The sequence below is a fragment of the Culex pipiens genome, chromosome 1, assembly GCF_016801865.2.
Source record: "Culex pipiens pallens isolate TS chromosome 1, TS_CPP_V2, whole genome shotgun sequence".
Lineage (NCBI taxonomy): Eukaryota > Metazoa > Arthropoda > Insecta > Diptera > Culicidae > Culex > Culex pipiens.
The window spans coordinates 94,830,695-94,848,042 of record NC_068937.1 but is presented as its reverse complement, the minus strand read 5'-3'; the positions used below and the strand labels follow the sequence as shown (position 1 = coordinate 94,848,042).

Genomic DNA, 17,348 nt, shown 5'->3' with positions numbered 1-17,348 from the left:
CACTCACATATTCTAACTATTGGTACTGTATTTCTGTTTTTACCTGAAGCACTCAGCACTGAGATTTTAATCCAAAATCACAAAAAAAAAACTCAAAAACTTCACTCCGAGTAGGCAACTTTCTCACGACTTTATCCGCGAACCCTCCACGCGTGGTCGAGAGAGATCCGTTCGCGACAAGATAATCCAGAAGACTGAGAAAATACCTGCGGGTCGCGGAAGAAATTCGGAACGCAGCAGCACCAGTTAAGAAGAACGAGATTCTCTGAAGAGATGCTGTGTTTGCACAGTGGGAAAACGGTGTGTCCAAAGCTGAAAACTTGTTTAAAATGTTAAATATCGCTGCTCAAAATCAAATATCCAGATTTCGGATCTTTTTTTACATTTTCCCCATTGTGTCCAGGTCGTTGGACGATTGGTTCCAGGTCGTCGTCGTTGACGGGGGGTGAGGTCTGTCGGTCAGCAGGTGCTTTTGGGAGGGAAGAAATGATCGCGGGGCAAAAAAACAAACTTCAGAGACATTGAGAGGGACAGACGGCGCAGCAAAGCCGGTGTCCGAGTCCAGTTCTAGCGGTACTTGTTGATGGTTGGCGTTTTATTTTTCTCATTTTTGCTAAAGGTTTTTAGCTTAAGATGCTGCATGGCAGAGAAAGGAAAGGCTTATCTCCGACTTTATTTTCCCCTTTTTTTGCTTTTTTTTTAGGAGAATAGAGTGAAGTTGCCACTATTTTGACCTTTCAAGTAAAGTTGTTTTCTTCCGAAAACAAGTTTGAAAACCATAATATTCTAATAAGGTTTTCTGAAAAAAAAAACATAAAACATTTTAGTGGTCGCAAATTAGTGTAACTACCCTACTATGAGAAGTCGCGTGTCATGATCCTCTGCTTCGCGACGTTGGTTCTTGGTATTGTGAAGAAGAATTCAGAACACACAAAAAGTTGTAGAAGTCAATATGTCTGAGTAGATGGAAAATTGAACAACTGTCATCGGTTCTAAACTTTATTTTTTTTAAATGAATAAAATATCGTTTAAAATTATATCTAATGAACAAAAGAAACTGGCTTGTAGTTGACTGTAACAATTTTTGACAGCTTTTCACAATTTCTCTCTTCTCGGGAAGGCATCCCGATCTTATCTGCAATCCCTTTCGCTATATGTTTGCCCACACAATGAGCGAAGAAGATCGATCTCGATAGGGGTCATTAGAGGAGACGCTTTAGCTGGATCTGGATGAGAGTATCGAACACGAACCACGCCTCAGTTATTATTAATTATGCGAAAACATTCTCGTTTACAATATCGACAGATCTTCTCGTCTGGTCAATTATGTGTTATTTATTGATGGCTGGGGAAATGTGCCCTTTAATTGTGTCCGGTGTGATAAAAAAAGCAGTTTCATTTTCCCAAACTTAACAATTTATTGAAAACGTTCCCAAATTACGCTCACACACTTTGCAACCCTAAACTTAAATGTTCCACAAATCCAATCCGAGAGTCTCGACAGTCACGACAAATTTAGATGGCATCGACCAGCGCCTGGAACAGCGCCTCGTCACCGCTCATCTTGACCTTGCCCTGGCCGACGGCATCGTGCACCGAGATGGCCTTCGTGCCGACCGCGATAAAGTCCTCGTCCTTCAGGTTGATCACGACGTCGGCACCGGCGGCCTTGCCATCGTACACTTTCAGGTCCTTCAGGTCAACCACTGAAGATCAAGATTATTTTTTAGAAAATTCTAAAGAGAGTTAACGAATTCTTAAACTCACCCAACTCGTGAACACCATCAGCAGCTTCGATGTTCAGCTGGAACACTCCCAGAACCTTGCGCGGTCCGTTGGCGTCGATTCCGGCCACGCGGGCCTTGATCTTCTCGATGACGGCGTCGCACTTCATGGTGATTTTAGGGTGAAGTTGTTTCTGGGTAAGATCTGATGAACGAGTGGTGTCCAACTTCGGATGTTTCGGATGTTTTTATAGAAAACAAAAGCTTATCACGGTATAGACCAACGGTGAAGTCTAGGCGGGTAGCCTTAACGCTAAGTTTATCCTTAATCCAAAGCTTTACTCGTGCGGTCGTCATGATGCAACGGTTAAGTCGTGTTGCGGTTTAAGCGGTGTGCATTTGAAGAATAATGCATGAGTCATGCTTAACTTGTGATAAACTGAAAAGTTTATGGAAGAATATTTTATCAAAATTACAAATGGTAAAAAAATATATTTCTGAAAAGCCAGTATTGATCAATTTTTAACAGCTTTGTAAAGGAGATTTAGTAAGAGTCGGTCTAGGAGTCGGTGCAGTCGGACTTTTGGAGAGCTGGAGTCCGACTCTAGTTACATTCCAAAGCCGGAGTCGGAGTCGTTGAAATACGACCCTATTCCGCTCCACACCCCTGGTTGATACAATCTTTTGCAATTCAACAAATCTTGTAACAACCACGAAGTTATCAATTTTTTTTTTAATTCGACTGTTATTGAATTTAAAATTACCATTTAGTTGATATTCTTTTAGCGAGAAATGAAAAACCTAATTACGTTTCGTCCTCCTTTTTACTTTCGACCATATTCGGAATACATTGAATGTGAAGCCGTCCATCATTTTCAAGGAATATTGGCAATCACTATAAAATCACTCTAAAATATATGCACCAAAATTAATCAGCATGTTCCGGTTGTACCTTTCTTGAATGCACTGAATGAATTGTGTTCTCAAGCAAATGTATTTCAAAATTTATATATAGCAATTCCATTTGAAAAGAGCCTAAATTTTTAAGTTATCGCAGTTTTAGTGAAAAAAGTAGATTTTTTGCCGATTTCGGCATTTTCCTGTTTTTGCGCGTGGCGCGTCGAAAAACTCAGTTTAATTTTCAAAAAATCACATCTCGGAAACGTACGGTTCGACATCGCCAGTTTTTGAAATGTTATGTGAAATTTTCCGAGGCTCTTTGGCTCTTTGGTCCAGACAAGGTCAAAACGCCATTTTAAGTTTTCATTTGACTTTTTCAAATGTTAAGCTAGATTTTTGAAACTTCTTACTATTTTGCTCAAATAGTCAAACTAATCACCTTTCTTTTACGTCTAAGACAGCTGAAATCGGATGAAATGACGTGGAGATATGATTTTTTGAAGAAAGTGGTTTTTGCGAAAATTGACGAAAATTGTCATTTTTCGGACCACCCTAACACGGCGTAGGTCACCCTAATGGCCAAACAAAAAAATACGGGTCGAATTATTTTGGCCAAGGAACCCCCAGAAAAATGTTGAGCTTGATCGGAGAACTTTTTTTTCGGTTTAGGCTCTTTTCAAATGGAATTGCTGTATAATTATATAATTCATTCATTGACATAAATTAGGGGAAGGTGGGGCAAGAGGAACAATCGCTCGTACGGCCGTAATTTTTACAATTTTGATTATTTCCAGTATGAGGAATTGTTGCTAGCAATGCAATAAGCTGATCCTACAACCACGCCAAAACGACGTAAACGCCACGGGGCTTAAGATTGAATGAAGCTTTTTTCAAAACCTTTGTTTTCTTATAATATTTGGAAAGTACAAAATAAGGCTTAGAGTTCGTTTTAAGGCTCATTTTATCAAAATGCTATTTTTCCTAGATCAGTAGTGTCCCTACCAATGAGTGGACCTATTATAAAGTATGATTTAGGGGAAATATATGTATTCTAATCAAACACATATCTTCGCCATATGGAGAGTTTGTTGCTCGATTACAGCTTCAAAAATTGGGTTTTCACTGTAATATACCAACCAAACGATTAAAGACGAGTAAGCACGCAGTCTGGTAAATGTTTTAGGGCCAAAAGTAAGCTATTTTAACTAAAATTAGCGAAAAACATGATTTTGATCGATTTTTCCTCTGTCTGGAAAGCATCGCTTAGGCAGGTTTGAAAATAACTTCTGATCGCTTAGGCACAGTCTTTTGGAACACATCATTTTGGTTTCATTATTTCTCTTTTTTTTTAACACACTTCACAACTTTTTTCGACGCTAACGTTTAAAAAATCATTTCCACATTGACACTGAAATATCTTTTTTCATGAAAATGTTAGTTTTTAGTAAGAAAATTCACTTTAAAAATTATTCAAAAACAATAGCTGCAATTGTATTTTCATCAAACTTCGGCACTCCTCCAAGCTGGCACAAACACTAACACATTGGCAGTGTTGCCAAACGATAACACATTATTTTTCTTGTTTTTCTATGACTCCTAAATCTTTTCCTTCCATGCAACCCAAGTTTGCCACGAATCTGGCAACTCATGCGTCATTTTCAACTTGAAAACTGATTAGACCCTTTGTAAAATTGGTTGACAGTTCAGCAGTGTCAACATTGTGAAAATCGTCGTGGCTTGTTTTTTTTTTATTTCTGGTGAGTTAAAAAAAAAAGGTAATTTTGCAGCAAATATTAAAATTTTATAAATCTTTTGTTCCAGAACCCGAAGAAACCCCTCTGGATTTGGAAAAAACAAAAAACAACCAATGACTGCCAGATCACATGACGACATCGGCGCTTTGGAGGAGAACGCGACGTTCCTCGAGAACAATCCGCCCGGAGGCGGTCCGGGAACCTACGCCACCAAGAGAACAAGCAACATGAGTGCATTCGCTGCACCGGGGTTAAACCTGACGTTCCTCAAGTCCCGCCCGTGTGGATCAATCGGACCGCGCACTGGACTCACAATCCAGAGGTCGCCGGTTCGAATCCCGCGGCGGGCGCTCTAAAATTCTTTGTGTAAAGTCCTTGTCCTTGTCGATTAAAAGGAAGACACTAGTGGTTGGTACCAGCAATGGTGGCCGACAGCTATAAAGTCAACTTCGTTTCGTTCCTCAAGACTAACCCACCCGGCGGCGGCCCCGGAACAACATACTCCACCAGCAGAATCTGCAACGGGAGAACGCGATCTGCAATGAGGAGAACGCGATGTTCCTTGAAACCAACCCGCCCGGAGGCGGTCCGGGAATCTACGCCACCACGAGAACCAGCAACATGAGTGCATTCGCTGCACCGGGGTTGAACCTGACGTTCCTCAAGACTAACCCGCCCGGAGGCGGCCCCGGAACAACATACTCCACCAGCAGAATCAGCAACGTGAGTGTAAGACGTTCCTCGAGATCAAACCGCCCGGTGGCGGCTCCAGAACCTACGCCACCAACAGCACCAGCAACATGAGTGCATTCGCTGCACCGGGGTTAAACTTGACGTTCCTCGAGACTGACCCGCCCGGAGGCGGCCCCAGAACCTACACCACCAGCAGAATCAGAATCAAGTTCGTAAAGCCGATGAGTTTGCGAAAAAAAACATGGTGGGACAATTTTGCGTAGAAGTACAACGATTGGACAGACTTGATGTTGTTTTTAATGGGTTTGCGAATAAAGTACTAGATTGTGTGTCTTTTTCTTTAAGTTTACGTTGAACTAAACATAAAAATGTCTAAAACTCAAAATCGTCAAAAAACTACATATGACAATTAAGGCAGTATACTCCCGAGCACTTATAAAATAATTAAATTTTGTACAGCATATTCAATCTTTTCTTGAACATGGGTATCAAGGTGTCAATTTCGAACAAGTGGTTAGAACGATTTTCATTGTTTTAAGTGCTGTGGCTGTGTTCGATTTCAACTGTTCAAAAAGATCGGAATCCTTCGACCCCCATAAATATGGACCTTTTGAATTGATTTTCTAAATTTTCGCTTTAATAGTATTTAAGTATATTTCCATGCTCTTTTTGTAATATATATTAAATTGCATTCATTTTTGTCCCTTTTTACCCAAGACTGCAGTTCTGTTAAAATGACCAATGGGGAAGGAGAGTGAGAGTGTTGCGCGGCTCGGTCACGTTTGTTAATTGCTCGTTTTTTTAAATCGATTTTACGCGTGAAAAACGCAAAGTACCACCTCGGGTGCTCTGTTAAGTGCTGTGTGAATCATTGGTTCGTGCCGTCGTGAAGGAGTTTTCTCGAATTTTGCGAATATTATCCGATAATTCTGTGTTATAATTTGTGGAAGAGGCAATTTTTGCTTGACGGCCATGTTTTTTTCGGCCAAACCGCGAGTTTATTCAGTGAGAGGAGGGGAAGTGAGCCAAATAGTATTGGTGCTGTTGGTTCTCAGTGGTATTCGTGTAATTGGAGGAAAAGAGAAGAAACCAATCGTGGTCGAGAGCATTCTGGAGCAGAGGTGTGAGTGTGTGTTGTTGAAGAGGAGAGCAGAAGGAGCGAACATGCGTTTGTGTGTAGTGTCTGCCTGTCTTAAAGAGAGAGTGTGTGTAGTCGTGCTAAGATACAAGCACAGACAGATTGTAAGTGTAATGGTGTGGTCAGTCGATGACTCCAACCATCCGTGGGGTAGACGGGGGCTCTTTGTGCGGCGGTATGAGGAAGAGCGCCGAGCTTCGTGTTGCAGTTGCCGAACATTAGGAAGTACCTAGGTTTGGCAGCTGGCTCCAGGTGTTGGTATTCGGGTGTCGCCGATCTTCTGAGATGAATCATCATCAAGTGCTTAAATCCGGTGAGAAAATTCCAATAGGAATATTTTATGTGTGAGTGTGAGTGTGTGTCCAAAAGTTGAGCCGGATCAACTGATCAGTGATGCACATTAAAAATTTTCAAATTTATCGATGATTCATAATATATAAACAATTCTTGACGTAAAGATTGATTTTCTGCCCAAAAAGAATTTTTCTTTTTTTTATTTTATTTTAATTAATTGTGAACATCAATTGCACATTTTCAACATATTATATCCATGAATGTTCTATGATAGGAATATATTTATTGATCCGGCTCATCAAATGGCATGTGTGTGAGAAAAAAAAAATTTTTTGTTAAGGTATGAATGTGATAAAACATTTTTTACAGCATTTTTAAGGAATCGCACGAAAAATCACGGTACGGAATACCCCCACGAAAAGTCGCGTTTTATCGTATATTCGAATGATTTTCACCGCGAAGCGCGATATCTCTCGGGGACGTGAGACTTTTTGCATTACCGTCGGCTAATTTAGCTCTTTCTAACATATTAAATAGTTTTTCGGTTTGATGTTTATATTAATATATTTTTCCTCTTTAAACCTATTTGAAGAAATTTGCACATTTAACTTCATAAGCGTGATCAAACTTGTCGTGTAAAATCGGATAATATCTCGGAATATTCGAATCGCTATGCTGAAATCAATCTGATATAATATAATTTTGTTCGATCTTTCCGCAGCCGGCTGTCTAAGAAAGAACACTTAAGTAAATAAAAACTCCATCAGCTAAACTTTAAATTTTCTCAACAGCAGCATCCGATTGCTTGCCTTGAGGGTAAATTTTCAATCTTATAAAAGATTTAATTTATAAAATGTAAACGGGAACAGTCTCAACAGCAGCTTCCGATAGTCTGCCTTGAGAATAATAACTTACCCTCTTACCTCACTTATGCCAATGTTTTATTTTGTTTTATATGAGGGAAAAGCCCGTTTGAGTGGAACGCCTACCGATGGGTCCTTCTCAAATAGGCACAAAACCTCTTACTTTTTTATTATCAACAGATTTTACAATCCAAATGACATAGAGGATATATACAATCAAACTTAAGCTAACAAACTAAACTAGCACAATGGTAAAAATAAATAAATAAATAAATAAATAAATAAAACTAACTAAAAATAAACCGGTCTAAACCTTTGTCAAAACACATATGCTTCCCTGAGATAATTAAAAATATCGTGCTTCAGACGGGGACGAGACAAATGGAAATCGAAAAAGGGGTAACAACGTTCAAAAACCCTGCACATACTAGAAACAGGTTCATTGAAGGCATAATTTGTACGGGCTCCAGGTATAACGAGAAAAGAGTGTGAGCGAAGCACCCGGCGTCTAATGTTGACGTTCAGTTCACTCGTTAGAAAAGGACAGTTGATGTTTGATCGGAAAAGGTCAGCAACAAAAAAGGCTTTAGCAGCTTCTCTACGAACACTCAAAGGATCAAGGTGGAGCATAGAGCAACGAGTTTCGTAATTTGGACACTCACCAAGATGTCTTAAAGCAAATCTTGTAAATTTACGTTGGATCGCTTCGATTCGTCCAATGTCATTATGGTAATAAGGAGCCCACACAACTGAACCGTACTCTAGGGTGGAGCGAACTAAGGAAAGATAGAGAATTTTTAGGCAATTGACGTCGCGAAAATATTTGGTCATTCTAAAAATCATTCCTAGCTGTTTAGAAGCCTTCGAGCACAAATAGGAAATGTGGTTTTTAATGGTCGTATCGCTTGCTTAGGGCGAATCCCAGACCTTTACCCATCACAACTACCAACTCCACGCGATGCTTACGCAGCTCTGTTGTTTAAATTCAATCAAATTTGATCAAACGGTCAGTTTGATCGAGTTCCACAATAGGGCTGGGAAAAAGAGCCTGCGGTTTCGCTACCTTTTTCTAAGTAAGTTCAGCATCAACACTTCCCGTGCTCCTAATCCTTATTCCTGCCCCGGTGAATGGTGGAGATGGGAGCGGCCGGCAATGGATGGCTTTCATGGTGCTGACTGTCCTGTCCTGGTAGAATTGGTTTTAATTCCTTTCAATCAATTTCTAAGCAACCTGGGCTGGATAATCATCACACAAACATGACGAAATCCAGTCTGCAACCCGCTAAGATCACCATCTCCATGCGAATGCGAATGCGAATGCGAATGCGAAAGACTGCAGTTCTGTTAAAATTACGCTGCTTGATTTTGGGAAAAATATAGCCTTTATTATTTCCAAAATAACGGTCATTTTGAAAACAAATTTTAAAACTGTCTCAGTTTTCACAGGCTCTTTGCAATTCGAAATTATGGCTTTCATGCACATTTTCTTTGTAGTGGTGCTAAAAAGGCGTTGATTAGAATAGGTATCTGGGAGTGATTATAATAGGTTGATTAGGCTGAATATACAAATTTGATGGAGTGAATTAAAAATGATTTTATAAATAGATTAAATAACTGAAGTTCATATTATTTTATATTAAAATGTTCAGGAAGAGTTGCTCTTTCCAATGAACATAGAAACTTGATGATTTAATTGGAAATTGCTGAGAAATTCTTAAAGAAATCAAGAATCGCGGCTTAATAGGCTGAACATAGGTATATTTCCCCTAACTTTTGGTTATTTTTGTAGAGAGCTTTTATACTGGGATGGGATAAACAAAGAGAAAAAAACCTATTGTCAAACTAAACCACTTTCAACATGGCCGCTTCTGTCAACCTAAACCAGTCCTTTCTTATGAGGAGAAAATGAGAAGTATTGTAATTTGAGTTGAAAAAAAATAAAACAAATTTAAATCAATTTCACAAATAATTGTAAATTGCATTAATAGATTGATTAAAATATTTTCAATCGAAAGGCATTTATTTCTATCGTACACCGAATGTTGACTTATCAGCATTTTCATTTTAAAAAACAATACATTTCATGAACCGACTATTCGACGGTAACATTTCAAAAGGCATCATGTACATTTTGACACTTTCTGGGTTATTGCATATTCTAAAAGTACTCCTAATAAGCTACCTCTCCACCAAAAATGAGCAAAATTTACATCAGTAAAGTCTGTTTAATCATGATTTTAAATAAAGTAACATAAACAAAATCTCTGCCATCAGCAGTCCCTGTTTATATAGCCCTGTCAACCTGTCAAACAAAAGACTACATGAACCTAATGACGAAAAAAAAGCATCATGAACAAAGCGCCATGTACATTCGGCGAAGAAAAACGAATCATAACAAAGCGCTCCCCTCAATGACAGCAGGGTGATATCGACGTTGGTGATTTCAAAAGGAGTTATGTTTGTTTTTCTTAAATAAAACGACGGATATAATGTTTTATTGAATTTGGATGATCAAGTATCAATAAAAGCAACGTTTTTCATCGTTTGTTATTATTAGAATATCTTATTTTGCTTTTATATTAAAATGGGAATTGAAAATGGATGCTCAACATTCAAATGCGGTTTTCTCAAAACGCATGGTTTGTACATGATGCTTTTTGAAATGTTGGCGTCATATTCTTTTTGCCCATTTAAAACTATTGTTATTTTTTTTTGCGCGTTACATAGAAATGTCATCTAGATTGAACAATATTAAAGCTGTGCTTCCCATGAAATTAAAATGTGGCGTGAAGAAACAACATTGTAGAACTGGATTTAAAAAGCAAACAAAAATAATGGCCACAGTTTAGCCTATTTGATTTTTCTCGCACTTTTTTATTTCAACACATTGCCACAAATTGAAAAACAAACTTTTATGCTCTTTGAAATGAATAAATTGGAACAAATTTGAATTTTTGCCAGCCATTTCTTTCGATTCTGACACCTTAGGGCGTGCGACCTAAGGAATGTTAACTTTCTTTAATGTTGAGTAAAAATTGCCGTTGAATTCGACGTGCTCCTCTTTGGGGAACTGGGAAAAATTTATTTACTTTCTTTGCGTAACGGGACAACGACAGGAGAAGATCAAAAAAAAATCTCCCCTCCCATTTAATGACTTGCAGGCTCGCTTGCAGGCTTTTTAGGATTTTTTTTAGATTGAAGTAAGAAAACGCGTTTAAATCGTATTGCATTTTTCACATCCAAATGAAAATTAAAAATCTTTCATATAAAAAACACATTAAAAATTGAAGAAGTGAACATTTTTTGACTCATCTTTGATTTGCCAACCATTTCAAGTAATTTGTAACCGGCAGCTCCTTATGAACGGATCCACCGTAAAACGATGGAATATAAACTCAGGATTCTCCACCCACGTCCAACCGCAAATTTTAACAGCCAAATTCAAAAAAAAATCTGCGAGGAGAAACTAAACAACAAGTCATCCACATGCTTGAGCACTGATTTGAAAAACATCATCAAGAAAATTTGAATTGTCAAGCTATCTGAATCACAGATTGCTTGATGTTTGTTTTCGAACACGAATTTTCTTGCAAAAAACAGAAGAAGAATACAAACGTAAACACTCAAAAAGAAGACTCTATCCAGCCGTCCCGTCCCAGCTTTTATAATATCTTGTTCAGGTGGGGCAAATGTACCATATGGATTTTTAGTATGGAAAAAATTACGAATTACTGCAGCAACTTATTTAATTGTGAAAAAATACATAAAAGTACTTAAAAACTGATGAACAATTGTAAAAGAATGTCCATACACGATATAATGATATCATGAAAATTTACTATTTATCATCTATGTAATTTTTTTTTCCTAAAAACGGTAAAATTTTTAGCAAAATATTATTTTTTAATCTTAAAATGAAAGAAACGTTTCAAATACATTCTAATCTGATGTATCTAAGTGATAACAGTTCAATTGTTAGTAAATTAGCATGTTGTTTCATGCATTGTTCCTCTTGCCCCAACGGGTTGTTCGTCTTGCCCCACTAGTTGAGTAGAACGTACGGAAAATCAAAAAATTTCAAATCATTTTTTTTTATTGAAAAACAGATTTGAAAAAAAAAACTTGTTCTATCAAAGTCTCAGTCAAGACCTGGAATAAGATGATTCTAAAAAATCCGACAGATTTTTTAAGGTTTTTAATGGGTTATAACGAGCATTTCCTTAGCTTGTTACACTTGCCCCACTTTCCCCTAATTGTGATTTTCATTTCTCTATAAGGAATCACGACGTGTAGGATACTATCGTCGATACTATTCTAATCAGTATATTAGAGTAATTTCTCCACGAAAACTGGAAATGGATTTCATTTCTATCTATGACCAACGAATATATTTTGCATTATTAATCATACACACAACTTTGGCAGCTGTCTGTGTCACCATGGGGGTGACATTAGGTCTGGGTCTGGGTGAGATTGGCTCAAAGTGATTTTTTACGGATTTTACCATTTCTCAGGTTCTTCTCAATGAAACTAAATTCTGTTAAGGGGAGATTAACTTTGTCACATAGGTTTATTTTTTTCACCGTTTGATTTTTAATAATGTTTGGATTTAAGATATCGTAAAACCCTTTCAATCAATTGTTGTACACATCTTGGAGAATGTTTGGTGAAAATATGAACTTTTTGTGGGTCATCCAAAGAAACTGGGTGGTCGATAAACAACGTACTTTTGGTGTTTTGATACTAACCCGTATCGAATCCGATCAAACATAGGCAATATGGGTACTTCATGATTTTGAATGACCAACTCAGAAAAGTCAAATTGAGGTAAATTCATGGATGCCATGGATGCCAACCTCCTGTGGCCGAATGGTTACGGGTTTCGCCTCATAAGCGGAAAGTCATGGGTTTTTCTCAGGGTGGCAGCCTTAGGTTTAAGTTCAGAGGTAGCAGCAACCGTATGAGTATAAAACGGTTGCTTCACGTGCTCTTCTAGCATGTGATCAATCTTGGGATATTCCTTTGCGCCTCTTCCCAAAATACTTTCCTCGTGTCTTCGCATGTAAATAATGCCCAGCCGATCGGTATTGCACTGCAGTCCAGTCGCTTTGTCCAGATCAGAGCAAAGGGAACACCGCAAAAGTAGCACCGCAAAAAGACAATTGTCTTTACAAGACCCCGCGCGGCAAATAATAGCTGCTGGGAAGAGCTTGAAAAATGACACGAAAAAATTGTCACCGCGGTTCTAGCGATACATAGCGCACAAGGCACAAGGAATGGAGTTTACAGCATCTGGATTGAACAGCACTATTCCTCTCAATAGGAACTGTGTTATAGATCTGGAATGCTTAATAACAGTAAAAATGGGTAACACGATACAATAGTCCTTGTAATCAGGATTCCGTGTCTTAATACTCAAACAGGAAAAAAAAAATCATGGATCCTGGCCACTCCGGAACCGGTTCCGGATTTCCCCCCAGGGAACCTTCGAAGTGGGCAATAACATATCAGAGCAAAGCCCATGAATATGGATATCAAAATTCTTGGGTTGTGTAGGGGACATCTTTAAATGACTTAGCTTAAAAAATCTCGTTCCTAGATCAAATCCTGTTATTTTGGCAGCTGTCTAAAGTAGAGGTACGTTTTTGGCCTAATATTACCTCTCAAAAATCAATTTTTAATATTTTTGCCATGTCTATACGAAACACGGTGGAAGATTTGTTTTTACCATATCTTTGTATTTGAGTAATTTTAATTAAAATTTGTGCCAGCCTTGTTATGGAAATATTATCAGGAATAACGATAATTGTTTTTTTAGAGCAAAAACATCGATTTCTCGTTACTGAAACAAAATTGAATTTTCTTCCAAAAATGTTTGTTATTTCTAAATAAGAAACGTCGAAATAATCTTCAAGAAGAGATTATTTTTGTTACAGATTTCTTAAATAAATTTATTCTTACACTCAACACAACTCGGAATATTTAATTGCTTTTTTATACTGGATATATTCAATTTTTAATCTTGTGAACCATATTTCAAGCTGTTCCCGAAGATATAGGCATTGGGGAGACAAAAATGATTATTGGGACATGTTCTGGTAGGCGTACTGTGGTCAAATCCCAACTATGAACTTGACTTGAAGTAACAAAAGGTGGCTTTCCGCTTTTTGATTTATGATTGGATTTTAGCCGTAGAATGATTTTTTTTTCTAAACTTAAATATTCTTGGGAAATGATCAGAATATTCAAAAATTAAAGCTCCAACATTCAAAATTCAAAGTATCAGAAATTCAAAAAATTCTAAACTTTTTTCCAAAAAATTAAAAAAAATGTATTCATAAACTAAAAAAATCCCAAATTTCTTATTTTCAAATTTAAATATCTAAAATACAAATCTCAAAAAATCTGGTGTTCAAAAATACAAAAAAAATTAAGAATTAAAAAAGTAAAAATTAAAATATAGAATTCGAAAAAATCAATGGAACCAAAACTTATAAATTCTTTAATTCCTAAATTTTTAAATTCACAAACTTCACAAACAAAACTGCAGAATTCTCAAATTCTGGACTTTTGAAAAAAGAAAAACTACAGAATTTTTAAATTCTCAGATGCTACAATTTATCATCATAGATTACAGAATATCTGATAGTTTTGTTAGAGAAATTTTGAGAAGAAAAATAATACAACTTTCGAGTATGATTTGCATTTAAATGATAAAAGCTTCAGATTTGTGATTTTTTTAAGCTCAACTTTGTGATTTTTTTTATATTTTTTAAAATCATTGGATTTGAATTTTATTTATTTTTTATGTCCTAATTTCAAAATATTTTAATTTCTATTTTTGATTACTTGTTTTGCCAAAATAATTGTTATGGCTTTGCTCTCTGGTTATTTGTCCATATTATTTTTGGCGTTTTAAGGTTCTGCGTTCTCAGATTCGGCCTAATGAGGCTATTTTGGATTTAAAATTGTATTTATTGAATATTATTTCATGAAAAAAATATTTTTTTTATTAAATGTATGTATGTTTGGATTTTGGAACGGCGCGGATTATTTTCGACTTCTCCGTAACAACCCTGGACCCAATGCCACCCCCTCTAACGGGGTGAGATTGGGTCATTTTCAAACGATTGGCATTTTAGGTAGAGTTCATCAAATTCCACCATATTTTGGGAAATTGTTAGTAAACTATCTAAGAACAATTCTACGTTGAAAGATTTTCAATGTTATTTAAATTGTTTTTATTATTAAGAAATTACGAGAGGTGTATCGTTTTTTGACCCATAGTCACCCCCACTGACAGTATGTAAATATTTGAAAATTTGTATCTCGTGTATCTTGTATCTGTAAGTTGTAAGTGATGAGGAAAAGTCAGAATAAAATAGTTACCACAGAGTAATCGTCCTGAAAATATCACATGCATTCTTTATGATTAAATTTATCGCCTTCAGAAAATTCACATTGTTGATTTCAGAAATGTGAAAAACTTTGACAGTTAATAGAAGTCATCTGAACCAAAGAGCTCTTAGATCTCAACGCTTGAAAAAGTAACGCCTCAAATGTCAGTTTGCTTCGAGCGCTACGACAAGCAAAAGTTTTGCTGAAGGGGGGATGTACCACGATGTACCGCGTAACGCAACCATGATTGAAATGCCAGTGCTCCCTCTGGATTACTCTGTGTAGTTACACTCTTACCGTCAACTGGGCGAATCGAAACTACAGTCTGAATAGGGACAACAGCTTATGGAGCACTTAAAAGCGTGAGAGCATTTCCAGCCCAAAACAGGATTTTTTTAGGTACTTTTTTCTTGACCCTCTCCGATTTTAGTGAAACTTTGTAGACATGTTATCCTACGCTTATATAAGTTTTTTTTTGTGTATATGGAGCCAGTTTCACTCGATAATGACATTTGAGAAGGGCGTAAGTGTTTTAAATATTTTTGTAATTCGGAATTTAAATATTTCTGTTCCTCGAAGCCGTTGCATCGTATCAAAAAGTTGTCAAAGACAAACTTGAAGGAAATTTGACGGACTTTCCGAAAAAATACACTGAACGAAAACAACACGCCACTTTTATGAGATTTTCTGTTTTTTTTTTTTAGTTTAAAAGTCAAATTTGAGGGGGAGCCCACGATTTTTTTTCGTTCAAATTTTTTGAGAAAATAGCCTAAGATATTACAAAAAGACTCACGAAAAATGCAGGATGGAGCAACTTACCTCAAAAATTACAAAAATCATTTACTGAAAACGTTTTTTTTAAACGTAAAATTTTTCAAAAACCGTATGCGGGTTCTGTTAATCCTCAACAATAATTATTGTTAACCCAACTTAACCGTTGCATCATGACGACCGCACGAGTAAAGCTTTGGATTAAGGATAAACTCAGCGTTAAGGCTAACCGACTAGACTTCACCGTTGGTCTGTACCGTGATAAGCTTTTTTTTTTTTCTATAAAAACATCCGAAACATCCGAAGTTGGCCACCACTCGTTCATCAGATCTTACCCAGAAACAACTTCACCCCGAAATCACCATGAAGTGCGACGCCGTCATCGAGAAGATCAAGGCCCGCGTGGCCGGAATCGACGCCAACGGACCGCGCAAGGTTCTGGGAGTGTTCCAGCTGAACATCGAAGCTGCTGATGGTGTTCACGAGTTGGGTGAGTTTAAGAATTCGTTAACTCTCTTTAGAATTTTCTAAAAAATAATCTTGATCTTCAGTGGTTGACCTGAAGGACCTGAAAGTGTACGATGGCAAGGCCGCCGGTGCCGACGTCGTGATCAACCTGAAGGACGAGGACTTTATCGCGGTCGGCACGAAGGCCATCTCGGTGCACGATGCCGTCGGCCAGGGCAAGGTCAAGATGAGCGGTGACGAGGCGCTGTTCCAGGCGCTGGTCGATGCCATCTAAATCTGTCGCAACTCTCGGAATTGGTTTATGGAAGATGTAGGTTTAAGGATGCAAAGTCGAATAAATTGTTAAGTTTTGGGAACAAAGTTTGTGTTATGCAAGTTTCGAGAATCTCCCGAGTCTTATCAAGTTCAACCGTTGGACTCTAGCATTAATCATTTCTTCAGTACAAGTGGTCTACGATGGATGAGATAACACGGGGTAAGTTTACAACTGCATCAGCCTCAACGTGGAAACAAACGAAACTGCAACAATCAGTGTGTATTTACAGAGAATCTTTGGTTGTTGAGTTAACAACCTCCAGATTGGACGTAGAACTGAACAAGGCTGCAATTTCTTGTGGAAATTTCGCCTTGTCAGCTCTGTGTATCAAACAGCTGAGTCAAAGAGATAAGATTTCGACTGTTTCGAACAGTCGTTTAGCAATACCAACCCGCTTTAATCTCTTACAATTGGTCCTATAAATATGACTGATTGGTCTAGGATTGGCCATCAGTTCGATTGTAGTTCACGTCGCGGTTACACAGGTCGTCCGTTTTCTTCACCACCCCCCTTAAATCATGGATCAGGTCATCGAGCGCATCAAGACCCGCGTGGCCGCCGTCGACCCGAACGGACCCCGCAAGGTTCTGGGCGTGTTCCAGCTGGACGTCAACACCGGCGCCGGCGTCGAGCAGTGGAGTGAGTGCTATCTACATCAGTGAACCTCGATCGAAAAAAAAAAAAATTTCCCAAATTGATAACGAACCAAAATTCTTCGACCTTTTGCAGCTGTGGACCTGAAGCAGCTTAAGGTGGAGAAGGGACCGGCTGCCTCTCCGGACGTGACCGTCGTGCTGGCCCTGGAGGATCTGGTTGCGATCAGCGGCAAGACCCTGACCATCGGGGACGGCCTGAAGCAAGGCAAGATCCAGGTTAGCGGTGATGCCGCGCTGGCCGCCAAGTTGGCTGAGGTTATCTAAAGCGGAATGAGGTTTGGCTCTTGGAACTGTGTGTATTGAGTGATGTGTAGATGTTGGAGGAATAAAGGTTGTCTGATTTTTTAAATAAGAGAATATTGTTTTAAGAATC

General features: G+C 38.0%; 3 protein-coding genes across 3 annotated transcripts; 2 read left to right on the top strand and 1 right to left on the bottom strand.

Moving 5' to 3' along the window:
* Positions 1-1,393: 1,393 nt before the first annotated feature.
* LOC120424055 (non-specific lipid-transfer protein-like 1) lies at positions 1,394-1,954 on the bottom strand. Its single transcript, XM_039588076.2, has 2 exons — positions 1,768-1,954; positions 1,394-1,706 (listed from the first exon to the last, which is right to left on the bottom strand). The coding sequence occupies exons 1-2, from the start codon at positions 1,892-1,894 to the stop codon at positions 1,516-1,518; spliced, it is 318 nt and encodes a 105-aa protein (XP_039444010.1). The 5' UTR covers positions 1,895-1,954; the 3' UTR covers positions 1,394-1,515.
* Positions 1,955-15,868: 13,914 nt separating this feature from the next.
* On the top strand, positions 15,869-16,363 carry LOC120424044 (non-specific lipid-transfer protein-like 1). Its single transcript, XM_039588066.2, has 2 exons — positions 15,869-16,025; positions 16,087-16,363. The coding sequence occupies exons 1-2, from the start codon at positions 15,899-15,901 to the stop codon at positions 16,275-16,277; spliced, it is 318 nt and encodes a 105-aa protein (XP_039444000.1). The 5' UTR covers positions 15,869-15,898; the 3' UTR covers positions 16,278-16,363.
* A 395-nt stretch (positions 16,364-16,758) lies between these two features.
* LOC120424045 (uncharacterized) lies at positions 16,759-17,332 on the top strand. The gene is made up of 2 exons (XM_039588067.2): positions 16,759-16,958; positions 17,049-17,332. The coding sequence occupies exons 1-2, from the start codon at positions 16,838-16,840 to the stop codon at positions 17,237-17,239; spliced, it is 312 nt and encodes a 103-aa protein (XP_039444001.1). The 5' UTR covers positions 16,759-16,837; the 3' UTR covers positions 17,240-17,332.
* Positions 17,333-17,348: the final 16 nt, after the last annotated feature.

What these genes read in the sequence shown, in the direction of transcription:
- LOC120424055 (XM_039588076.2), bottom strand. Translation starts at nt 1,894, where the DNA reads ATGAAGTGCGACGCCGTCATCGAGAAGATCAAGGCCCGCGTGGCCGGA. An exon ending in TGATGGTGTTCACGAGTTGG is followed by an intron (nt 1,707 to 1,767) that starts GTGAGTTTAAGA and finishes CTTGATCTTCAG; the next exon opens with TGGTTGACCTGAAGGACCTG.
- LOC120424044 (XM_039588066.2), top strand. Translation starts at nt 15,899, where the DNA reads ATGAAGTGCGACGCCGTCATCGAGAAGATCAAGGCCCGCGTGGCCGGA. An exon ending in TGATGGTGTTCACGAGTTGG is followed by an intron (nt 16,026 to 16,086) that starts GTGAGTTTAAGA and finishes CTTGATCTTCAG; the next exon opens with TGGTTGACCTGAAGGACCTG.
- LOC120424045 (XM_039588067.2), top strand. Translation starts at nt 16,838, where the DNA reads ATGGATCAGGTCATCGAGCGCATCAAGACCCGCGTGGCCGCCGTCGAC. An exon ending in CGCCGGCGTCGAGCAGTGGA is followed by an intron (nt 16,959 to 17,048) that starts GTGAGTGCTATC and finishes GACCTTTTGCAG; the next exon opens with CTGTGGACCTGAAGCAGCTT.